Source organism: Haliotis rufescens, unplaced genomic scaffold (assembly GCF_023055435.1).
Source record: "Haliotis rufescens isolate VD_foot unplaced genomic scaffold, xgHalRufe1.0.p SCAF_4, whole genome shotgun sequence".
Classification (NCBI taxonomy): Eukaryota; Metazoa; Mollusca; class Gastropoda; order Lepetellida; family Haliotidae; genus Haliotis; species Haliotis rufescens.
In genome coordinates this window covers 56,439,493-56,466,567 of record NW_025964112.1, presented here as the reverse complement: position 1 = coordinate 56,466,567, position 27,075 = coordinate 56,439,493, and the positions used below count along the sequence as shown (strand labels likewise).

Here is a 27,075-nt window from a genome sequence, read left to right as displayed (position 1 = left end):
GTATTTCACATTGCTGGTGTATTTCACATTGCTGGTGTATTTCACTTTGCTAGTGTATTTCACATTGCTAGTGTATTTCACTTTGCTAGAGTATTTCACATTGCTGGTGTATTTCACTTTGCTAGTGTATTTCACATTGCTGGTGTATTTCACATGATACACGTGATCGTATCTACTTTTTCTTAGCAGATCATCACCTTACTGTCAAGCGTAGAGGTGAGATGAAAGGGGGTTTCGCACTTCCATAACGACGTGCATGCACCTGTGTGTGTGTGTGTCCGTGTGGCTGATGTGTTTTAGTCTGGACTAATGCCTATTTTGCTAGCCCACTGCCGCAGTTTAACATGAATACCCCACTCAGACACAGTACACTGACTCCGAGCCGACCAGTCCTTGTTTTAGCCCCTTCATGCCGAGCGCAAAACAGGGTAACAAAAAGAACCACCTTTTGTGTCAACGTCTTTTGGTGTGACGCGGCCGGGTATCGAACCCCGAACCTTCGGCTCTCCGGGCGGACGTTTCACCACTAGACCACGGAGGCTGTCAACAGGTGTTGGCGTCAACTTGATCTCTTGATGACAATAACCCGCCATTAATATCCCGAGGGAATGAGTGAGTGAGTATAGTTTTACGCCTCTACGTTTTACGCAATATTCCGGCATTATCACGGCGGGAGACACCAGAAGTGGGCTTCACACATTGTACCCATGTGGGGAATCGAACCCGGGCCTTCGGCGTGACGATCGAACGCTTTAACCACTTGGCTACCCCACCGCCCCTATATACCGAGGAAAGTAGATACAATTGGAGATAGTTTACAACATATTGACACCTTGATGCGACATGCCCCGTAACTAAATTGAATGTAATTACACAATGTGAGTGTCAGTGGCAGTTGGCTTTAACGCCGAACGGCATGGCTGTCACATCAGTGTTTTAGAACTTATAGTGCAATGAAAGAACGAAGTGTTGCAGGTCGTTGACGTGTAAGTTATTCCCATTCCCACTCGCACAGGTCATATGAGATTAAACAGTCAAAATACAGAACAGTCAGGATTTTGTTCCCGAAAGCGGGGGGCACGGGTAGCCCAGTCGTCTAAGGCGCCGCGATTCGCTGTGCGGAGTTGCGTCCCTTGGGCACGCCAGAAACCTATGATTGAGGGTTCGAATCCCAATTATGTTTCTAGGTTTGTCAGCACCATACCCGTGCTTGTGGGTTTCACCGAAGTGGTACACGTCTGAAACCTGCATCACTTCGGGCTTTCCTCCAACATTAAGCTGACACGCTGTGATATAACTGGAATACTGTTAAAAGCGGCGTTAAACCCAGCTCCCTCACTCACTCCTGAAAGCGAGAGAACATTATTGTTAAGACAAACTGAATAAAAGAGATCCAAGCAATTTGAATGATCTATGCAAGATATACTATCATTTCTATGGCAAGTAAGGGACGATAGTAGAAGCTAATTTCCTTGGAACATTCGGTTCGATACAAACACTAATATGTGAAGCGACACAGACAAAGCGCCGTAAAATATAACCCACTCACTTACGATGCACATAAACGTTTTGAAACATCATTCTGTTCTTAAATTGTGTGTTCTCTGGGATAGATGAAGCAATACAATGAACAGTGGATTTAATTCATATATTCATTTATCATGCTCTTAGCTATCTAGTTTGTTGAAACCTCTTCACTGTATTTCAGCCTCGATAAAAACACATTTCTGAAACACAAAGTAATCTTCCATGCGCCGAGAAGATATAGTCCGCGTGTCAACAGCAATATGGTTCAAAGACAGGGTCTATTCTCCAAACAGCTCTAGTTTTCTCACAAAACACGATGACGCTCTTGTCGAGATTTCTCTTTCATTACGTCATCGCGACACCATATAACAATAACTGCTAAACGTTTTCCCACTGGGTAGTGAAGTTCTGAAATAAAAATAATTCCAAAAAAAAACCCAAGACACAACTTTCTTTGAAGCGAACTCTGCACATTGATGTCTAGTGTTTAGCTATAAAAGAGCAAAAAAATAATAATAAATTTCAGTTTTTAAGTCATAGTAACAAGACAGGTCAAGCTTCTTATTACGTAAAGTACGCACGTATTATGTATTTTATTAATGGAACAAAGGACATACGATGACGCGCAAATCTACGTAAAATGTTTCGCATGTTGTTCGTTATGACATGCCCCGGATGTGTACACTGGGTGACGTTAGGTTGAGTACCACTTAACACTTGACGTTTTACAAGCAATTATTTTCATTTTTTGTTTAAACACTCTAGCACCTTAGTCTGTTATGTTTTGTGAAGGAAATCCAATTTCAGTAAATTTTCCTCTATCTGATTTCAGAGCCGATATCTATTATCAACGTTTTGCTTCGTAAATCTCGAGTTGATAGCCTGTCAAGATGTAACGTAGATTCAGTCGGTCAAATCGGACAACCGTCCTCACTCTCGTCTCGCCCTCCCGATCGACAAGAGCGTCATCGTGTTTTGTGAGAAAACTAGCGCTGTTTGGAGAATAGACCCTGTCTTTGAACCATATTGCTGTTGACACGCGGACTTGTAAATGAAGTTTTAGAGCTCCTAACAGCGCCAGATCAAACGAGCCTGATGAAGTGAGCAAATAGCCACGTTCATTCACAATTGCGCGGAGTAATATGGAGAAGTGATGTGGCAGACCATTCTAATCGATAAATCAAAGAGCGTAAAGGTTCCGAGTGTCACACTGCACACAAGTTGTTAATCACTCAAGCGCGTTTCTTTATCCTGGACAACTAATGATCTTGATCTTTTCTCTTTTACTAGAACCGGGGAGGGTGGAATAAAGATAAGTGCAATGTGGTTTTGTGTGTTATAGAGGTTCCGTGCCAGTGGTTAAGTTGTTATCTGCTGGAATCTTACCTCCACAGAACGGAAGGTTAGCTGGTGCGAAACCGTTCACAACATATTATTCACTCTAGTACCAGGAATACATTATGTTTTAATAGCATGTATTTATTATAATGAAACCTAGCAGTAAGTATACTCATCTAGAAGTCAAGGGATAGGTGTTTCTTCTTGGTTGATCATGCATTATTTCGCATTCCCAATTATCCATAGATTTATTTTCGCTTATTTGTTTTGCGGCTATGGAGGAAAACCAAAAACTGTTTTCATTAAATAATGAATGTTTGTACATCTGGTGCCGTCGTGTGAACATTTTGTAATGTTAGGTGTTAAGTTGCAGTGCTACCCCAACAAGAATACAACAGAAATGTCTTCGTTCAGCGGTCTTCTTGAACAGGCATCTGTGTCTTAAGTTGATTTTGATTTGTTGAACTTTACCGATGAAAACACTCATGCTAAGTATGTTAGTGGGGATGACAGTCATCCATGTGAAATGTTGGATGCTGTATACTACTACCACTACTACTACTACTACTACTACTACTACTACTACAACTACTACTACTACTACTACTACTAGTACTACTACCGCTGACTTGGTTGATGCATATCATCGTATCCTATTTGCATGCATCGATGCTCATGATATCAATCACTGGATAGTCTTGTCCAGACTCGATTATTTACAGACCGCCCTCATATACTGGATTTTTGCTGAATGCGGCGTCAAACAGCAAACAAACACATTACTACTACTACTACTACTACTACTACTACTACTACTACTACTACTACTACTACTACATCGTTTTTGATTACTTAGCTGACATATTTCACGGAATTCCAAATAAAATAAACAAATAAAGGGTTTCTTTGAAGGGATCTCGGTCGGTGCTGTGAAATGAAGGAAATTGAAATATAAAATAGAGAAAGAAGAGAATTAGAAGTAATTAGAAGTCAGATCCTTTTCCATATTGTCTTACTTTTATCTTACTTTTGTCTGACTTTGACTGGATGGCGAACAGATTCGGTGTTTATTTGATGTACCTATGTCGTATCCGTACACAAGGACCTAATTAGAACGGCCATGCAGTAAACAATCATCTGAGTATGTGTCGAGTGTAAGCCAACTTATATTGAGCTATATGACTGTAGATATAGATAGATTGCTTGTTGTTGTTTAACGCATCACTCAGCAATATTCCAGCTGTATGACGGCGGTCTGTAAGTAATCGAGCCTGGACCAGACAATCCAGTGATTGACACCACGAGGATCGATCTACGAGGATACGATGATATCCATCAACCAAGTCAGCGAACCTGCCCACCCGAACCCGTTAGTTGCGAAGACCAATTGTAACCCGGATCTTCACGGGTCGGCGCATGTAAAAGATGGAGGTAACAGTTACTGACAAGTCGACGGTGTGGACGTCAATGGATGACTGTCGATAAAACATGAAATCTGGTTCTTATGATGGTTGCACTATAATAGTTACTGTTATTACGACAATGCATTTTATAACTAAGGACTTTTAAGACAACCCATTTCAGTTACATATTTGGCCAAACACAGCTTACAGTTATTTTACCTGAGCTTACAAAATGTCAATCACCTGGCGTTACATCACATGCATGGGCAACATATAACGCTACCTTTAATATCTGACCCTGCTCACGCTCTGCGGTCTGCCAGCACTGAGCGCATGCTTGTGGGTTCCACAACATTGGTGACCATCTACAACATGTGTCGTTTTAGACATTCTTCCAATATTATGGTGACGCGTAGTGATAAAACTGAATTTACTATGTTGCGTTAAACACTCTCACTCACTCACTCACTAACTCACTCACTCACTCAGAGCTGTAGATGCACAGTGTAAGCGTTATCAGTTCAGAGATAAGTCTTTAATGAATTATGAAGAGAAATTATGATATATATGATTATTTGTTCTCCTTCTTGTTGTGTTAGTGTAACAAGATAGAAATTCTGCTGGTGTAAGCAAGGTTCTGTCACATGAGTGGGAGAGTCAATAGGCTATTCCTATAGGCAATATTCCATTCAAGTCACGGACAGGGGACATACGCGGTTTCCGAGTGGGATGCAGGATAGCCCCCACCCCCACCCCACTCCACCCCCATGCAATCCAATCATGTAGACTTGTAGAAAACAATATGAATAATTTAAATGGTGTCATGCCTTCAAAATACAATCATTATTTCACTTACCCTTTACAATAAAACACAAATTATTTCCCGAATTATGTGTCATTTAAAAAAATATTTTAAGTGCACTCCCTACTTACTCCCTACTAATAAAAAACATTTTAAGTGCACTCCCTACTCCCCTCCCCCCTTCTTCCCAGGAAGCTGTACCCTCGATAGGGAGACCCGCACACTGTGTGAGCCATGAGAAGAATCGAGCAAGGGTCTTGGGCACGAAGAGCCAAACGCTAGATGGAGATGTACGTGATTTCAAATAACTAGACTGAAACCGTCTGTTATTTCATATTAAGTCACCAAATTTGTCATTCATAATACTTTCCTTCCTTACACCATTTGTTTATAGACACCATTACTTCCCAGTGTTATGCCAGCTTAGTGTATAACGTTGAATAAGCAGCAACGCTGAAATATTGTGGATTGATAGTAAGCGTCCAAACGCGCTTCGGAGACAGCTTTAAATGATCTGTCGCATTCGAATTCTTATGATTGTCTAAGTTTCCAAAGACGCATCTTGTTGACATGCTCAACAGATCTGGAGACGAGGCTCGTGGGAGGAGGAAGTGGAGAGTTTTCGCCTCTACACTGGAGAGTTCTCCGGCCCTCTTATCGATGATATGATTAGCGGAGACTAACTCCCCGCAGTCCTCTGGGCTTGTCAATGCACGAGCTTGATTAATGAGCCCCCCGCAAGTTTTATCTCTTTAAAAGGAGCTCTCACTAGAAGCTCGGTCGTTGCACGGAGATAGGCGAACAGGGTTGCGGGCCTTGTGGAAGTTATATGCTTAAAGACCAGGAAGTTTGAGAACACCGGACCACCGTCTCCATCCTCACACCTGACACTAAGGCCCGTACACAGAAATCGCATGTAAGTTGTTATTTTCTCCTCAAAGATGCGTTCCACGTCTTTTTTTCATGTAATATTTGACGGTTAATGTTTTGGCTTTTGAAAAGTAACTGACATTTCGAAAAACTGACATGATTTGGCAAATAGATACATTGAGACAGGTAACGTTCTGATGTACTGTGTGTGCATCTTAGAGAGCGCAAGGAAAGTATTGCCGATGGAATATGAACTCATTTTGGTCTCTGACAAGGGTTTTCTGTAAATTAATTGTAGCTCATTGTAATATGTTAACAGTAAACATATACATTAATATCCTGTCAGTCATCTATCTAGTTTTTCGAAAAGTAGTTGTCTTCTTTGAGACACATAAATTGATTTCTTTTGAGAAGTGACGGCCATTGCTTACAGTTAAGCTTTTCAATCAATGATTTACCATCAAAGGTCTGTAGCGTTATTCCAGAAATTTTATGGGGGCATTCGGAGGATTTGGTTTTCAGCGTGATAATGTCCCATACTATAAATTGTAAAATTACATAGAGTTTTCACATCTCTATACTCACTGGTACTTATTGGCTGGGTAAAAACATGTGTCGATGGAGCCGCGGCCGGTAGATGAAGACTGAGTATCTAGTCGCGAACACCTAGTGTCATCATTCATTCTCAGTCATCCACTGATATAATTTTCATTACCAAGTTTGCCTTTTATGCAATAAGGAATTTGTTTCGACAGATATTCGAGACTGAGATTTCTCTGGCGTTGAATTTATGTAAAAATGTAAGAGGGCATTTCAGTAAATGTAAATGCCTTTTATGCAATATAGAATTTGTTTCGACAAATATTCGAGACTGAGTTTACTCTGACGTTGAATATATGTAAAAGAAGTAAGAAGATATTTCAGTACATATTGAACAAGACGGTTTTCTGGATTTAGTATGGACCAAATGCATATGCATATCTTTAAATCTAACTAATGTATACAAGAAGAACAGACTGTCCATTTGTCTAATCAAGTACTTATATCGAGACCATCCCTCTATCATTTGGTTTCACAAGCTTTTTCATCCATTATATGATGTTAACACTACATTGCTTATGGGATATAATGATGTGCTTATTCCGAATAAACCTTGTAGAATTTCTTTTGTAAAATATTTCCAAAACGACAGAAGTAAGATAACGTTTGTTTTATTTGTCTGTTGTTTAAGACCGCAGCAATATATATGCCAATTACATGACGACAATCTGTAAATAATCGAGCCTGGGCCAGACAATCCCGTGATTGACACCATGAGCATCGATCCTCGCAACTGGGATACGATGGCATGCAGTCAACCAAGTCAGCGAGACCCCCCCCCCCCCCCCCCCAAGTCACGTTTCTTGGGATCTATTCTATCCCCAAAATCTACATTAAATAACTAAAAACATTCCTCTGAAATGTTTTGGTGGAAGGACTCATGCCTTTGAATCGATCAGAATCCTTGGAGTGTTTTTCAACCAAACCTATTTTACTTTTAAAGGTTAAACGCACAAAACCGTAAGCAGTTCGCGTTGTTTGTTTTGCGAAAATTGGTTCTACGTTCCATGAAAACTTGCTTGGAAACACATTAAAAAAACAGAAAGCACATAACGAAATTCAGTCGCCTTGATATTGAATTTATATTGACTTTATAAATGTAAATTAGGTTTAAATTTGAATATTGCATTTTACCATTAAAATTTGTTTCCGTGGATAGTTCTTCAAGAGGAAGTATTTTAGACATTATAAGCCTGTTGTGGCTGGAGTTGTTACCTTCACACACGGGCGTCAGGATGAACAATAAACAGGAAAGGTCTCGTACAACATTATGCACTGAAAAACGTTCATACCATTGTAAATGAGGGGGTCGCGATTTTCTCTGACAAAGTCTTTGACACGGGCATATATGTTAATGGTCCACTCACCGATTTGTTTGGCCAGACTAGATTATCTGCATAGAGACGCGAGATGGCTTAAATAATGCTGAGTGTCACTCACTCACTCACTCACTCTTCTTTTAACAAAAGCTCCATGTTTTGAACAGTTTTCGTAACCGTATTCGATATATTCACGTAAAGACGACATAATCATATGAGTTTAAAACCCCATTTTTTAGAAAGTTTAGCCCATAGTTTCTGTGTATATTTACATGCATCTACATATCTGTGCAATAGAGCATACTGGTGTCCACATATCTGTGGAATATAGTCTTTTGTTGTCTTCATATCTGTGCAATATCGTCTATTGTTGTTTCCATATCTGTGCAGTAGAGCCTAGTTTTCTCTACATACCTCAGCAATAGAGTCTATTGATGTCTGTATTCCCTGCACTAGAATCTACATAACTCAGCTTCTTTGTCTCTGACCGTGCTCTAACTACATTGTTAGTTTAACACCACTTGGCAATGACGGAACTTCTTTTCCCCTATCATTTACCTTCATGATAGAACAATTTCATAAAAAAAGCGCATGTTGCCAGCTGGATTCGAACCCACGAAGTCCTCACGGACGGCTAACGAATGTAGTCTTCTTCGACGGCTTCATGGGAGAAATGTATGAAATTAACACCTAAATATTTACTGACATCAGGACTAATTGATTATCAGTTGATGAACTGTGATATTTGTGTTTTATGCCGTTTTTATACAGTGTGTTACTCTACGCATTGTAGTATTTGTATGTACTTGTGAAACGAACAGATAGAACTTGGCAAGTCATGTTAAGGTGATTGGTAAATGTGCTCGAGTTTTGTAGGTGCTATAAATTGTGGACATGGTGTAAATAGGTTAGAACATACATAGAGTGATTTGGTAGCTGTTATTTCAACGAAACGAACAGATAGAACTTGGCAAGTAATGTTAAGGTGATTGGTAAATGTGCTCTAGGTTTGTAGGTGCTATAAATGGTGGACATGGTGTAAATAGGTTAGAACATACATAGAGTCTATTGTTGTCTACATACGTCTGGAAGAGACACAGAGTCTGTGGGTGTTCAACGTATCGTGAGTGAGTGAGTGAGTGAGTGAGTTTGGTTTTACGCCGCTTTTAGCAATATTCCAGCAATATCACGGCGGGGGACACCAGAAATGGGCTTCACACATTGTACCCATGTCGGCAATCGAACCCGGGTCTTCAGCGTGACGAGCGAACGCTTTAACCACTAGGCTACCCGACCGCCCCTCAACGTATCGTGAAAACAGAACCGATTCTTTCTCAACAAGCCTTTGAAACAGAATCTAATCCATAAATACCTAGAATACAGTTCTATCCACAGACCCAATGAAGCAAAACCAGAACAACATGTGCCTTTCACTGGAATACAAATTTTCAAGAGACAGGGATACTGGTGCAGGAACCGCATTTCGAGTCGCGTCCCTTAGTCACACCAGAATCTTATGATCGTGCGTTTGAATCACCGATTCGCCTTGAATATTGGTCTTAGTTAGTCAGCAGCATTGTCAAAGCAGCATTGTCAAAGTGGCAACCCCCCTCCCCCACCCCCCAAATAACAATACGTTCCTTCAACACGAAGCTGACGCGCCGTGATATCATAGCTATGCCCATGCATGGTCAGGTCACCATATAACATTATGGTCTGTAATCATCAATATTGTCAAGTTGTATTCAAATAAGGCAGTAAACACCCTATATAAACAACCAACAAAAGAAAGTATTCACTTGAAAAAGAATATTGACCAAAACATTACAAACACATCAAAGACGTCACTAGGCTGAAAACACTCGCCGGGCCACTGCAAAGTTTTAAGGTCAATATCGCCTGGGACACCCGTATAAAATACATCACCAATAAAATATCATTTCATTGTCTCAGTGTTAGTCATCACCAACCACTTTCTGTTACCCGACAGTTTATATGTTGCAATACATAAACGCTGTACGATGCAACCGAAAATATAATCCTCACTTCTAATGTGCATATAGTGATATTTTCTTGTGGCTCTTTTAAATAAAACATGAGCAAATGTCAGGTATGATTTATTATTGAGAATATATTAAATTGTGTATCCTGAATGCCCGTGTATTGATCGATAAACATACATGTGCTCAATCATAAATCTCACACAGGAAGAATATTTGTGATGTATTTAGGCATGTGATCATTAGGGGAAAGATCCCCATTTCTATAGGAATGCCTATTCCTACATCGATATGTATACCGCCATCTGGCACAAATCCAAATGTATTCCATATTTTTTATGTATGTATACATGTAGCTTTCAAAACATTGCATGACAGACGTGTGTGTGTGTGTGTGTGTGTGTGTGTGTGACAAAAATTATGCTTGACTCATTTTTCTGACTCCCTATTTTGACTTGTACCATATGTTCCCGTTTTTTAGGTGAACAGATGACTTGCCTTTGCGTGTGTTTGTGACGATTGGTACAGGTGGGGAAGGATACGCCCACCAATCCGCGAACATCTGGTACCATTACTATATGTTAGTGATTCATAGACACATGCTTATGATATAGTCGGAATCGTAAATTGAATTTTGGTAGATATTTCTTATGATTGTGAAAATTATCTTTGTCAGTTTTCTTTGTTTGAAGAAACAACCCTTTCATGCAGAGTTGCATCCTTCATCTGTGTCAGGATCCCATGAAAGTAGGTTTGAATCCCAAAATCGCCCAAATTACAGTTGCCAGTCATAAGTCATGCTTGTGCTTTGGATGTCATCATGAGTGAGTGAGTGAGTTTGGTCTAACGCCGCTTTTAACAGTATTCCAGTTATATCGCGGCGTGTCAGCTTAATGTGGGAGTAAAGCCCGAAGTGATGCAGGTCTCAGACGTTTACCACTTCGGTGAAACCCACGAGCACGGGTATAGTGCTGACAAACCTAGAAACATAATCGGGGCGAACCGGGATTCGAACCCACAATTATAGGTTTCTGGCACGCCCAAGGGACGCAACTCTGCACATCGAATCGCGGCGCCTTAGACGACTGGGCCACCCGTGCCCCCCGATCTCATCATTAAGGCGGTAAACGTGCAGAACCTTCTGAATGTCACTATAGGCATTTCCCGCAGCATTCTCAATTGAAATCAAATCGACGTTAAATCCCACTCACTCACTCAGTAAATTCAAATGTAAAATAGTGACGACACCAGATTTTCGCGAAAAGGTGCACCAGGTTTGTTGAGATGATGAGAGACATTGTTCAAATAGTGTTCGAACCGTCCACCTCCTTAAGCCCATCAGATTTAATAAAAGTTAAATATTTGCGGCTTTGGTGTCACACGTTTTAATTACTTTTAATTAAAAGTTAAATTAGTGACGACACCAGGTGTTCGCGAAAAGGGTAGTCATGTCCTGCTCTACCGGCAGCACCCGCCACTCACACAATTGTTATTAAGACAATAAGTGCCTGAGTGTAAAGAGTGGAACAGTCATAGCATTGGACAGCATCGGGCACCATGTTGACAAGCGGCGTGTAATATTTATTGATTTCCTCTGAATGTCTACCATAAAAATTCCGGAATGACTTAACCAGATCTTTGATGGTGAAACGTTGATGTCAAGCTCAGTTGTGAGCAAAACGTGCCTGTCCATGATATTTGCATAAAATGAAATTGCTCTAAAGTACCTCAACAAAAAGTATTGACAAATGTAGACTCCTTAAGCTGGAGCCCATTGTATATTGTTGGACATAAAGCGGGAATTCACGATTAAATTAAAATAATCGATACTGTCGATCAGATAATCCAGTAACTCACATATTTGGATATCTTAATGTTTATGAGTTACTGTAGTCTTACAAAATGGACCACATCTATTATAAATTGTACTAAAATAATATTTTCGAATCCCTTTCTTTGAAACTAAAACCCTATTCATGAGAGAATGTAATATCTCTTTCAGTTTGTATTGAAAGACAGTTGTGTAGAGGGGGCACAAATCATTAGGTTTTATGCCTGAAATTGTTTTCCTGATCTGAGATTGTATTACTTTGAGTGAATCTTCTCAATGTTTTAAGTTCCAGATGTGATTGACTCCACTTGTTTGGATCATTCTTGCTGTTTATTTACAGTTGATGTAATTAAGATTATTTGGGGACAGGTCTTAATGTAGGCACCAGCCCATTTAACGAACCACTTTATATATAAATAAATAATAATAAACATTTGCCATCATCATAAGAAACCTCTGCTGTTCACGATTCCGACTGTGTTATAGGAATTTGTTTATGAATCGCTACCAAATTTTGATGATACCAGGGTCTAGTCAAAATAAGGAATTGCATCAGATGTCATTTTTGTAACTGGTGCGTCAATTTTGGAAACGTCCATTACATGTCTACCATAAAACCTTTTGAGAAAGTGAGTTGGGTTTAATGCCGCTTTTAACAGTATTCCAGTTATATCACGGCGTGTCAGCTTAATGGGGGTGGAAAGCTCGAGGTGATGCAGGTCTCAGACGTTTACCACTTCGGTGAAACCCACGAGCACGGGTATGGTGCTGACAAAGCTAGAAACATAATCGGGGCGAACCGGGATTCGAACCCACAATCATAGGTTTCTGGCGTGCCCAAGGGACGCAACTCTGCACATCGAATCGCGGTGCCTTAAACGACTGGGCCACCCGTGCCCCTAAAACCATTTGAAACTTTCAAAGATTTTTATTGCTGTAAGTGATCAAAAGAGCATTCTTTGCAATGTGTTGACACCAAAAGTTGGTGCTGCAGGAATACTGCTCGACATAAAGGGAAAGTTGGGTTTGGGAGAGTTGAAGTCATCCCTCTAGTCTTGTTGAAACATTTTGTCACTCTGAATCTGTATACATAGATCTAAATAAGAAACAGATGAGGCGGTCATTTTGTTTCTAGCTTAGGTGGATAAATACGTGGAAGGGAATTCGTTATTTGACCATTACTGAACAATGTCAGGTGATCGATTTACCTCAAGCGTAAGTTAAACTTCTTGGCCAAATTCCCGTGTTTTGATCTTGCCAGCCCGAGCAGTATTTCTGTTTCTTATGCATAAAGAAACAGATTAGCAAGAAGGGGAGCACCCTTTGTGCCCATGGGGATGCCTGCTTCTTGACTAAACGTTGAAGAAACAATTATTGTCGAATTAGGACAACACGAGAAAAAACTCGTGTTGCTTTAGACTCTCAAGGTACATTTCTTCCTGCTTAAACATTAAACAATTCCTCAAACCATCCTTTAACTGACCCTTACGGAATTGCTCTTCTTTTGGAAAGACACAAATATGCCAATTTTGCTTACAATATGTGTCTGTTTCTTTGGTTTCTCGGTTAAAACATCATCACTATGGATCAATCAGTCCACTATTAATTATTAACAATTGTCATCGCATTAGAGTGTCTTATTCAGATCGAATCTCATGGAGAGTTATTATCTGTCATATTATTGCACCGACACCTTGCTGCAGTATTACGGGCCAGTCCTGGTGTTGGGGGTGAGCGTGTTTAATTGCCTCACAGACAGCGGAGGTCATTCACAGGAAGAACTTCAATCATATCTGCCCCCCACGAAACAACTCTTAAAAGTTCTTCACATAATTTTAAGGGATATAGGACTGAATGTTTACTTTACCTTTACGTAAGTGCTTCTTCAAGTGCTTCTTTACGTAAAGCTTTCAAAGTGATTTTTTTTAAATATATATTTACATTATTACTTTTCCATTGACCGAGATACAAAAACGACTACCATCTTAACATATATAATATTAATTTAAAATGCCTTAATACCTTCTGAATTGGGGTTTACCATAACGGTAAAACATATATGCATCCACTGTGGTTGGGAGCGGGTACCGTAAGGCAGGTGCCTCGTTACTGTTACGGAGATAAACGTTGTAGTCCTTATTTACTTTAGTATTGCCCTGAGCACTTGGAACATAACACTTTTCTCTCTGAGTATCAACACGGGGATTTGGCTAATATGTGTAAATAGATTATAGGGACGACTTGTCATTTAATTTGTTCACAAGGCTCTCATAGTACAGCTCTTCAAAGGATGTACCAATCGATGAACCAGAAGAAGGAGAAATAGGTTTGTCTGAGAGACTGGTTCCCGGAATATCCCGGAACATATGTTTTTCTGCTAGCTCATTTATACAAATAAATGTGACAAACCCCTTTCCAAATTGATAACACATGTTTGTTGACCGCCATACAAACAAGAAAACATGTTGTACACTGGCATGTACAAAAAGCAAATATGTTTGTAGAAGGCATATATATATAAATATGTTTATATATTGACTTATATACAAGAAAGCATGCTAGTGGATCGGCAAATAAAGGAGTATACATGTGTGTAGGTTGGCATATAAACAGCCCTCGTGTTCAAAGGCTGGTATGTAAACAAATACACATGTTGGTAGACCGGTAAATAAACAAGAAAACATGTTAGTAAGCTGGTAAATAATCAAGAAAACATGTTGGTAGACTGATAAATAAACAAATACACGTGTTGGTAGACTGATAAATAAACAAATACACGTGTTGGTAAACTGGTAAATAAACAAGAAAACATGTTGGTAGACTGGTAAATAACAAGTACACATGTTGGTCGACTGATAAATAAACAAATACACGTGTTGGTAAACTGGTAGATAAACAAGTACACATGTTGGTAGACTGGTAAATAAACAAATACACGTGTGTTTACCACTCAGCACGGGTATGGTAATGACAGGCAAAAGATAATCATTTTAGCGGATCTGCAGTCTGACGAGAAACTGTGCATGTTGACGCCTCATGTAGACGGGCATCCTTCGAATGGGTAAAGCCCATTTTCTGCGTTCACTTTCAAATTTCCTATTTCAAAGACATTCAAGTTTTTATTGATAACTTTGTTGTATAGTGTAGTTTTGTTTCAAATGACTTTAGTCTCATAATTACATAATAAGGTTTAATTTTTATGAAACAGTGCGCCAGAAAATATAACAAAATGTGCCTTTTTAAAGGGATTGCAGATGGGTGACACGCGGCATATTTTTAAACAAAACACATTGGTAGTTTGAACACGTCGACAAAATGCAAAACCAAATTGAATAGTCTTGTATGTTTTGTTCTTAGGTTTATAAAGGCAATTGCTATGTGTGAAACTGATCCCAATACTTAAGCGACCTGTCCTCCTGCGAATCTATCTGTTTGTAAAAGTAATTAGACGCAACTGTACCCTAAGGACTTCCTCAGCTTTCATTAGTGCAATATTGGCATAAAGAGCATTATCCAAGGGACATAATTATACACATTTACCAAGCCATTCTCTATAATGAGATGTATTGCTTCGCATGGTAGTAATTGATTGATGTCAGGTGTTTGTGCATATGTATTAATCAATTGTTTGTTTTTCAGATAATGAAGTTGGCCGAGATCGTTCTCTGTATAACCACTGTCCTTCTTTTGACCTTCACAACTGGAAATGGCGCTCCCCAGTGGCGACCCCAAGGACGATTTGGAAAGAGGGTACAAAACAACTTGCCACTTCTTATAAATGAAGGTAGGTACCTCTCTGAATTATTAAGCAACAAGCACAGACATCCAGTCGTCATAAAGCGACACGTGCCATAGCAGTGTTACTAAATAATTACCAAACATTCCCACATTTAGCCATACATCAGTTACTTAACTCGGACACCTCTTCCCCAACCATCAAGTAAATAGACAACACAAGACTGGATGTCATGTATGTGTTGTCCAGGGACTGGCGGTCTAGCGCTTCTTAATCATGTTGTTAGGTGAGGTGAAATTGGGTTTAACGTCCCGTCCAAGATTATTGCACTTATATAGCGACGTGCATGCACGTGTGTGTGGCTGCTTGTACTAGTCCAGCCTGATGCCGATTTATAGTGCTCGCCAACTGAGATACCATGCCGCAGTTTAACATGAATACCCCACTCGGACACAGTATACTGACTCCGAGCCGACCAGTCCTTGTTTTAGCCCCTTAATGCCGAGCGCCAGACAGGGTACCAACAAGTACCATCTTTTAACGTCTTTTGGTATGACGTGGCCGGGGATCGAACCCCGGACCTTCCGCTCTCAGGGCGGACGCTCTACCACTAGACAACGGAGGCGGTCAATCATGTTGTTAATACATGTAAAACCCTTGTAAAAGTTTGACACAAACAGTAATGATGATATTGCCTACAATAATATGACCACCGTAAAAAAATAGATTATCTTGCAGAATAGTTTTTACTGAGTCCAGATAATCTAAAATGAACCTTGCACATCTCAGAAAGAAGTTCTTCTGTCTTTTACGACCACCATGGTTCCTCATGGCCTTCATGGCATTAGTCCTGAATGACTGGCATAGAGATTGAAGGAAATCTTTCATTCACTTTCTTGGAATGGTTATCACCACATGTGTCGTTCCATGAAAAAATTCTTACATATTTTTTTTTTACATGAGAGTCTTGATTTTGAAACAACAAAAACCATTGTCTTTATTTTGTCTGGTAGTGTCAGTTTGGTGTATGACATGTGTCGTTTCATGAATAAAATTCTTACATATTTATATTTTTCTAAAAATGAGAGTCTTGCCTTTGAAACAACAAGAACCATTGTCTTAATTTTGCCTGGTGGTATAAATATGAAAATAGGTTTATTTCGACAACCGTTCTTGGGATTTCAAATGCACCACCATTTTACATGTCATGAATAGAAATAAATTCAAACTAAAACCTGTCTTCTCTTTTGAAAACAAAAAGAATAGCGTATCCAAGTTTACCGTGCCGTTTAGCATGGCGCTAGCGTTTGCTTTACGTAACAGGATCGTCTCTAATAGACAGTGGCGTCTCCTACACATAGAACTAACCTGCTTATGTGGCTGAAACATCTATACTGGAGTTAGTTTATGTACAAGGCAAGGCAATAACTGAAGTACTAATTATATAGCAGATATAGTGTTACAATGACGTTTTTGATTTGAGTTATTTGGGGGGGGGCTAAGTCTTGCTTGACAACGGTTTAAGGATCTTTACCGAAACGTCGCCTTTACATTAATTAAAGAAGTTGTTATCCATACATTGTGTCTTCTTTGAATATTTTGTTCCTTTAAAATATTTACTTTCCTTACGTCGTGAAAGGCCATTGATTACTTCTAAAAATATATAATTATTTTGGTAATAATCTTAGTAGATTTCCCATCTGTGAACTCACAGGGTGAGCAGTCCAGTTAATTGACCAGGTAATTAATAAGGCTCTTATATTTAATTATAATCAATAGCGCATCAAAACAGATCCTGCAGTGCTTCTGCCTCCCTGCTGGTACAGTGAGATGAGACTAGAGAACCCATCAGGGGTTATGATATCATTATCGACTAATATTCCAGTCATTATTAAGTAATTACATACGGGTATTAGCTTCGCCTCGTTCCGGAGACCCTGTGGTATGGTGCGTCTTGTCCAAAACATGACATTTGTTTCGTCGGAATGATCAAAAGGGCAAGATCAGCGGCATGTACATTCCATACTCGGAGTCGATATTTAACATCCTATTAAACAGCATGCACAATTGCATGTAATCTATTTTAACTAACACATTTTGTTTTCTGCAACTAAGCCGAATGCAGAACTAGAGGCCAAAATACTAACCCATGACCATTAAATGTATGGTTGTGTTTGTAGTATATCCTCTGGAATACTGGAAGGGTCGTTCTGAAGTTTCGCATTGTCGTGCTTTGAATAATTTATTTGGCGTTCAAAGCGATATAATATCCTTTCTACAAGGTATTTAGAAATCAATTACATCTTAAACCATGGAATTTACCACCTGTGCTTAAACATGTGCATTGGACAAAATACAGTTATATAGGTATCTTTTGACGTATTAATCCAATAATGCAGACAGGATATCAGGGTTACAACATTCAAGGCCCCGGGAATGCTTTCCAAATGCTCTATGATTTGAGGACTTCAGCCAAGGATTTTAACTTCAGGTATATGGATGATCTATTGGCGTTCAATAATGGTCAAATAACCAATTCCTTTCTACTGATTTACCCACCTGCGCCACCGGTGGCACCTGTCCAAAACACATACAAAGAAATCAATTGTTCACCTGAAAAACACGGGAACATGTGCTACAAGTCAAGAGGAAATAGCATCTGGCAATGATGCGTCAGTTTTAGAAATGTCCTCCACATGTCATGAAAACTCATAAAACGTTTTGAAAGCTGAACTAAGGCATTATGTGTTGTAAACCTGATCGAACAACGTTTGAGCAAGACTCGTATGACGCTCTTTGAAATCTTCGAAGAAAGATCATCTCGATTGTGCCTCAAACGTTGTGAAATGTAGACACTGAAGACTGGACCTGCTTGTATATTGTTCGACATGAAGGGAAAGTTGACTGTCTTCTCGTTTGCGTTTTACATACTGACTTGTTTTATCACGATCTCGTGATTGTCTGCTGTACTGAGTACTACTATAGGAAAACTACCCATGGTGTAAAGTTTCGTTCAACGATATTCAACACTACTCATATTGCGTACAATCTAAACTCAAGCAATCATAACAGTAATATTCCAAGATTGTCATTGCTTTTGTTCTGTCCATGACTGTAATAAATAGGACCGCCTCCGTGGTAGAGCGTCCGCCAGGCGCTCGGCATTAGGGTCCATAAACAAGGACTGGTCGGCTCAGAGTCAGTATATTGTGTCTGAGTGGGGTATTCATGTTAAACTACGACATGTTGTCTCAGTTGGCTAGCATTATAAAATCGGCATTAGTCTGGACTAGTACAAGCAGCCACACATACACACACGTGCGCGTGCATGCACGTCACATAAGTGCAATAATCTTGGACGCGACGTTACCAACGTCACCTCCCCTCACCTCACATGTAAAATAACTGGTTGCAGTTTCCATTAGCGCCAGCTAGTCAACTTAACATGCCATTCAAGAAATGTGTATGGAATTCGCATGACATTCATTCCAATCTTTATAAATAATCATTATTTGAGTTGAAATTGATATCCAATTATTCCGTTAAAATTGACAGCTTTATCAAAATAATCAAAACTGCTGTCAATTTCTTAGTGACCTTAAATCCAATGACGAGAGGAAACTCTGGTAATTTGAACTTCATGGCTATGGACACAAGCAATGCTGTACGACCTTCGCGAACTAGGCAATAAAGTATATCGTGGTCTTTCAAGCTCTAACTTGGTAGTTCTAGGCATCGTACATACTACAGTAAAAGCATATTCATGCTGTACCAGGTGTTTGTCAATTTGAGACAAAAATAACACCTTGCTCGTGAGGAACGAATTGTCACGTGAAATGGTGAAATGATATTGCTCTAATGGCTTTGTTCACGCTCTCATACATGTTATGAGTTGCGTCCCTTGGCACGCCAGAAACCTATGATTGTGGGTTCGAATCCCGGTTCGCCCCGATTATGTTTCTAGGTTTGTCAGCACCATATCCGTGCTCGTGGGTTTCACCGAAGTGGTAAACATCTGAGACCTGCATCACTTCGGGCTCTCCTCCCACATTAAGCTGACACGCCGTGATATGACTGGAATACTGTTAATCCGGTCTCCTGGTATCAGATGTTTATTATTTTATTCCGTAATTATAAGTGCTGTAAATACAGTAAACACCTTTAAACAGCTGCATAAATAACGATCATGATAATATGTCGCTGAATGTCTGAAAACGAACCATGTGTTTATGCTCTCCTATCAGACACAAACATATGTTCCTGTAAATATGAAACGAAGCATTTTTCATGATTTCATTTCAAACATTATCGAGGCCGTCTCCATGGTGTGGTGGTAGAATGTCCGCCCTGAGATCCCCGACCGCGTCATTCCAAAAGACGTTAGAAAATATGGTACTTGTTGTTACCCTGCTTGGCGCTCGGATAAAGGGGCTAAAATAAGGACTGGTCGGAACGGAGTCAGTATACTGTGTCTGAGTTGGGTATTCATGTTAAACTGCGGCATGGTATTTCAATGGACTAGCACCATAAAATCAGCATTAGTCCGGACTAGTACAAGCAGCTACACACACACACACGCACGCACGCACGCACGCACACACACACACACACGAACACACACACGCGTGCATGCACGTCGCTATATAAGTGCAATAATCTTGAACGCGACGTTAAACCCCATTTCACCACACCACCTCAAACATTATGGTAATGAAAGTCGGAAAAGGAAAACAAAATATACTATACAATTATTGTTGACAGTACATACACGCAGCTAGTATGAACAGCTTACCTATATGAACAGCTTACCTATATGGTGGGGTAGCCTTGTGGTTTAAGCGATGGCTCGTTAGCTGAAGACCGTGATTTGTTTCTCAACATTTCCGATTTGTCCTACTTTGGTATTGCTCAAAGAGTAACACCTTACTCGCCCACTCTTGTTAGCAAACAGAATGTAAACGGTCACTTTAGAATTTCCTCACATGATCAAATAATAAAATTGACACGACCCTTTCAATATTCATAAGATTTTACGATTCCGACTATTTTATGAGCATGTGTTTATGAGTTTATGACGCTCTTTGAAATCTTGGTAGAAAGAGCACGCTCGGTTGTACCTCAAAGATGTGAAATGTAGACACCAAGGGCTGGAGCTGCAGGAATATTGCTCGACATAAAGGGAAAGCTGACTATTCGAAAGTTGACATCATTCCTCTTGTCAATAGTCTTGTGGAGTGAGTTTTGTCACTCTCAGATCTAAATATGAAACAGATAAAGCGGTCACACTGGTCTTCTTATGGCGGGTAAATCAGTGGAAAGGAATTGGCTATTTGATGATTATTGGACGATATCAGGTCATCGATCAGAACTTCTAGGCCAAATTACTTTTATTTGACTTTGCCAATCCGAGCAGAAATTCTGATTCATGTGCATGAAGAAACAGATCAACAAGAAGTGGAGCAAAATTGGTGCCCATGTTGAGGCCTACTTCTTGCCAATATGTCTTACCCCCAAATTTTACATAGATGTTATCAACGAGGAAGTCCAGGTTTTCACCTATTGTTTTCTCAGTAAATTTCAGACGGCATTTGCTTTCATTTATGACATATTGACCTGAACCTCTGAAGTTAAATATGCAACTATATCTATGGTCACCACGTTTTGTAACAAAAGCCACATGGATTACGGAATTAAGTTTTTCATTAAGTTTGTCATGTGGAATAGTTGTGTACAAAGTTGAAAAATCAAATGGTTTAACAGAATTGAAACTTGTTCTTTGTTTTTTTTGTAAAAAGTCAAGCAAATCCTTTGACAGTTTCAGAATCCACATGAGATTAATTCCACTTGTCTCAAATACTACAGAAAGTCCTTCCGTGATTGTATTTAGGATTATGGTTAATCTTTGAGACAGGGATTTGTTGGTACATTTGCTACATCGAGCTTTAGATCTCTCTTTGTATGGATTTGTATGGAGCTTCGGAATCCTGTACAAGAGAGGAATGGACAAGTCTTCAGGCATTAGAGTCAAGTTAAAAGTTGATAGAACTCATGCAGGTTTTGGGCAGATTTCTACCTCAGTTAACAAACTGGCAGTATATATGGCATTATTTGGCATGTCACTTATAGCAAGGCCTTTGGTCAACCAACTAGTGTAGTGATGCTCAGGGTAGAATAGGTCTTCAGCAACCCATGCTTGCCGTAAAAGACGACTATGCTTGTCGTAAGAGACGACTAATGGGATCAGGTGGTCAGGCTCGCTGACTTGGTTGATGCATGTCATCGTATTCCAATTACTTGGATCGATGCTGATGATGTCAATCACTGGATTGTGGTCCAGGCTCGATTATTTACAGACCGCCTTCATACAGCTGGAATATAGTGTAGTATATGTCTAGTGTTAGTGTTAGTGTCGGACAGTGTAGTATATGTCTAGTGTTAGTGTTAGTGTCGGACAGTGTAGTATATGTCTAGTGTTAGTGTCGGACAGTGTAGTATATGTCTAGTGTAAGTGATAGTGTCGGACAGTGTAGTATATGTCTAGTGTTAGTGTTGTTAGTGTCGGACAGTGTAGTATATGTCTAGCGTTGGTGTTGTTAGTGTCGGACAGTGTAGTATATGTCTAGTGTAAGTGATAGTGTCGGACAGTGTAGTATATGTCTAGTGTTAGTGTTGTTAGTGTCGGACAGTGTAGTATATGTCTAGTGTAAGTGATAGTGTCGGACAGTGTAGTATATGTCTAGTGTTAGTGTTGTTAGTGTCGGAAAGTGTAGTATATGTCTAGTGTTAGGGTTGTTAGTGTCGGACAGTGTAATATATGTCTAGCGTTGGTGTTGTTAGTGTCGGACAGTGTAGTATATGTCTAGTGTAAGTGATAGTGTCGGACAGTGTAGTATATGTCTAGTGTTAGTGTTGTTAGTGTCGGACAGTGTAGTATATGTCTAGTGTTAGTGTTGTTAGTGTCGGACAGTGTAGTATATGTCTAGCGTTGGTGTTGTTAGTGTCGGACAGTGTAGTATATGTCTAGTGTAAGTGATAGTGTCGGACAGTGTAGTATATGTCTAGTGTTGGTGTTGTTAGTGTCGGACAGTGTAGTATATGTCTAGTGTTAGTGTCGGACAGTGTGGTATATGTCTAGTGTTATGATCATATCCTAAAAACCTCCATGGTCTAGTGGTAGAACGTCCGCCCGGAGAGCGGAAGGTCGAGGGTTCGAACCCCGGCGCGTCATACCAGAGACGTTAAAAGATGATACTTGTTGTTACCCTGTCTGGGGCTCTGCTTTAAGGGGCTAAAACAAGGACTGGTCGGCTCGGAGTCAGTATACTGTGTCTGAGTGGGGTATTCATGTTAAACTGCGACGTGCTATGTCTCAGTGAGCTAGCACTATAGCCACACACACACACACACACACACACACACGCACGCACGCACGCACGCACACGCACGCACGCACGCGCACACACACACTCACACACACACACATACACACACACACACACACATGTCATGCAAGTCGCTATATAAGTGCAATATTCTTGAACGCGATGTTAAACCCATTTTCACCTCACCGCTCCTTGATCATATCCGAATTATACAATCTTAAATAATACATGTTCAACCATTTGATACGACTGAGACATGTTGACCAATGTGGTTCGTCCATCTGTTTCATCTCAGAAGTCTGCTTTACAAAATCAATATCATGGATTAAACTTATACACCCATAAGCAATTTATTTCTTGATCCTGGCCCAGAAATAATACCAAGATTCATAGGCTAATTTAAACACGCTTTTTGATGGACACATGTGTAAATATTTCATGTGTGTCTTGGGCCAATATTGCCTGTTGAGACATTCTTGGCACCAGTCACACTCTTGGTTCAATAGTCCAGAGTTGAAATTAATGCCCAGTGACTTGAAAATGCGCACTCCTCTCTGGGCCCCGGGGGTTAGCTATTATAGTGATGAAACAGCATATATCATATACCATTGCAACAGCGATAACATTAACTTCCAACAGTCAATTTCCCTTCATGGCCATCAATGTGCCAACAGCTCCCAGATTTTGTGTCTAGATTTCACATCTTATTACGTACAATCGAGCATGCTCTTTTTTTTCGAAGATTTCAAAGATAAACAGCATGCTCATAATTGTCATCCTGTACAATTGTTAGTCAGTTTGCAAGAGACACCACGTGTCATCGTTGTGTAAGTTTTGAGACATTCTTTAACACTCCATCGAGTTTTTCACCATTGAACGCTGAGACGAAAGTGCATTAGTGTTATTGTTTAAGAGTAAAATACAAGAATAACAAAAAAACATTGCCTTGCAGGTAGTACTTAAATCTGACATTATCTCTCCTCACTGAGCATGTTGGCGACGCAGTGATCCCAGTCTACCAACACCAAATAGAAAAGAACGATATTATTTCTTTTAATTGTTTCTGTCAATACTCTCACGACATGGTACAACATCGATATGGCACATACAATGTGTGCCAGGCACGCTTCCTCCCCGAAGTACTTTTCTAAATAAGTGCGAGATAAAGACATTGAATCTGTCAATAACGGTAATAGGGAATTAGTCGGTATACGCCATAACGTTTAGTCTGACAGAACGGGGCCATTGTTCAGACAAAATAGAGCAGAGCGTGAAATTCAAAATGGTGGACACATGCTAAGTTTCCGGTCTGCTGGAGCATACTTCCGGTTGGCGGTGTGCTCGCTGATTTCGTTTAACATTTCGACAATACAATACCAACACAATCGTATGACAAGGAAAGCAGAACGAAACACCACCCGCAGCATCATGTTTCAGTAAGAGGAATAGATTTCTCAAAGACACGGATGAAGGCTATGACGTCATTCGAGGCAACAAACACGAAGTTCTACGAAAGTAGCCGGAAGTGGTCGATCTGTGTGCTTAGTTTCGCGACTTTGTTTAGAGTAACACGATGTAGTTAGGCACATTCGATCTACTCAACTACAAAAGACATTTCACACAGGATGGACCCAGACAATAGTATATGCAAAAGTTCTTTTCCGAGGAATTTGTTTGACGACAAATGAATCTTTATCGAGTCCTATGTAATGGTATATATTCGATCTGCTCTCCCACAAGAAATATTTCACACAGGAAGGACTCAGACAAAAGTATATGCTAAATTAGTTTTCGGAGAAATGTGTATTTGGATATTTGATTTGTCCATCGACCTTCAATATATCCTGTTTCATGTGGCAGAGATGAAATATTTAATGCCCCGTTTAATCCAGGAGTAACATGGCAAAAGAAATGGTTTCTTTTATTGTGGTTCTATATTCCTCAAGATAAAAGGCCATGTTGTAGAAATACATGTGCACTTACATAAAGACGCTTTCAATACACGCTTGCATACCTAGTGTTATGATTACAGGCTTTTTTGATGAAGATAATGTCGTACATGTGATCGTCCAGTGGCATTCCTTGTAGGCATCATTACAAGATCATCATTTCAGATGTGACATTAGTTGGTACCTGCTGCTAATGTTAAAGGTATATATATCCCGCGCGTCTTTTCCCATGATGGCTGATGTAACCGTCTCCGTGGTACAGTGGTTGAACGTTCGCCCGGAGAGCGGAAGGTTCGAGGTTCGAACCCAGGCCGCGTCGTACCAAAAGACGTTAAAAGATGGTACTTGTTGTTACCCTGTCTGGCGCTTGGCATTAAGGGGCTTAACGAAAAGGTGACCGTATCAGGACTGGTCAGCTCTGAGTCAGTTTACTGTGTCTGATTGGGGTATTCATGTTAAACTGCGGCATGGTATCTCAGAGGGCTAGCACTATAAAATCGGCATCAGTCCGGACTAGTACAAGCAGCCACAAACACGCACACGTGCATGCACGTCGCTATAATAATCTTGGACGCGACCGTAAACCCCATTTAACCTCACCTCGCCCATGGCCGATGAAATACGTGTTTATGAATATAACAGAGATACTGTGAAAATTTATTTTTTTTAATTATACGCTGGGGATGCTGGATGTATTGGAATTGAAGTGTTGTACGATTGTACGATTGTACGATTTGATATCTTGAAAGTAATATGAACATTCCCCCTCATCTAAACACACACAGATTCTCCAAGGTCGATCTCTTACCCATTACGTGCATGTCTTACCCCTGAATATGTTGCCATGATACTTGACCTGACTGTAGTTTTAGCTTGCTCAACTGCTGGTCGGAACACAGCATACTTACATACGTACACTGTATACATAAGTTCCGAGCCTACCTGGATGCAGTTCCCTATTTTGACTTGTACAATATGTTCACGTGTTTTGTTCGGGCGAACAATTGACATGTCTTTGCATGTGTTTGTGGTGGATGCACCGGTGGGGTAAGATACGGTCACCTTTTCGTTAACACCTGGTGTCATCACTATTTTAGAGTGATTCATAAACACATATAGTCGGAATCGTGCAATCAAGATTTCAAGCAGACATTTCTAATGATAATGGAAATGGTTTTGTCGTTTTTATTTACATTTCACCACTGCCGTTTTCTTCCAGATTCATCAAACCACTCCCCCGAGCCTGCCTCCTCGCCGTATGAGATTCCTATAGAAAAACTAGAGACACACAGTGATGGCAGCGTCCTCAGGCTCCTCGACAGACTCTGCACGGAGTCCAATGTCCCTGGTTTCAGGAAATGTTTATGGTATGTCATATCTCCCACATCCTCATGGATCTGTGAAGATCCGGGGTAGAATAGGTCTTCAGCAACCCTTGCTTGCCGTAAAAGGCGACTATGCTTGTCGTGGTGGTCAGACTCGGTGACTTGGTTGATGCATGTTATCGTATCCCAATTGCCTGAATCGATACTCATGATGTCAATCACTGGATTGTCTGGTCCAGGCACGATTATTTACAGAACGCCGTCACATAGCTGGAATATTGCTGAGTGCGGCGTTAAACAAACAAACAAAGAAACAAACCTTCTCATGACTTAATTTGGAACGTCAATACATTTGACATATTCGAACTCGTGTACATAAACACTCACGACAAAAGCGATACGGACAATACTACATGTGTATATATTGTTTTTACATCCGCATTTTCTTTCAGTTTTACTCTACCGTCACATGATATAGCCATCCTGGTGATATGGGTCATAATTCTTATTGATCAATAAAAGATAACAAACAAACTTCAACATCTAAAATGGAAAGAAAGTGTAAATAAAAAATCTCATCTTTTCTAAACGTGTACTTTGTGAAGATTATTTAAAGCCTGTATGGCAATGTATTTTATCAGAACCTCAATGACAAGAGTGCAAATTGGCGGTACAAGCTACGGCAAACAAGGTTATGAAAAACTAAGATCTGACACGCGGATCTGCTTTATCTGTCCAGTCGATAACAACAGCTGATGTGGAAGATTTTCGTGATTTATAGTTGCTGGTTATCCTAAGGCAACAAACAAACACTTATTTTTTATAAAACATTGTGTGAGTGGCAGGTAGAGCAGGACACGCTTACCCTTTTCGCACTTGGAGTTATCACCGATTTTTATCATCATTATACTTTTAACGCCCTAGGGGATTGGTTCCGGTTGATAATCCGAGAGCTAATCTAGAGTTCTGTTCTGAAAGACTATTCATGTCGGA

The 27,075-nt window shown here is 40.1% G+C and overlaps 1 protein-coding gene across 2 annotated transcripts in view; it reads left to right on the top strand.

The window, feature by feature from the left end:
- The window catches only part of LOC124114594 (abdominal ganglion neuropeptides L5-67-like), a 46,006-nt gene that overhangs the window by 14,360 nt on the left and 4,571 nt on the right, over nt 1-27,075 (top strand). Inside the window, exons 1-3 of one of the 2 annotated variants that reach the window (XM_046475254.2) lie at nt 5,790-5,986; nt 15,330-15,474; nt 25,977-26,124. In XM_046475254.2, coding sequence (XP_046331210.1) covers nt 15,333-15,474; nt 25,977-26,124 — 290 coding nt within the window. In that variant the 5' untranslated portion in view covers nt 5,790-5,986; nt 15,330-15,332. Of the gene's footprint in view, nt 1-5,789; nt 5,987-15,329; nt 15,475-25,976; nt 26,125-27,075 lie in introns of those variants that run through there. The other variant, XM_046475244.2, reaches the window with a different exon arrangement.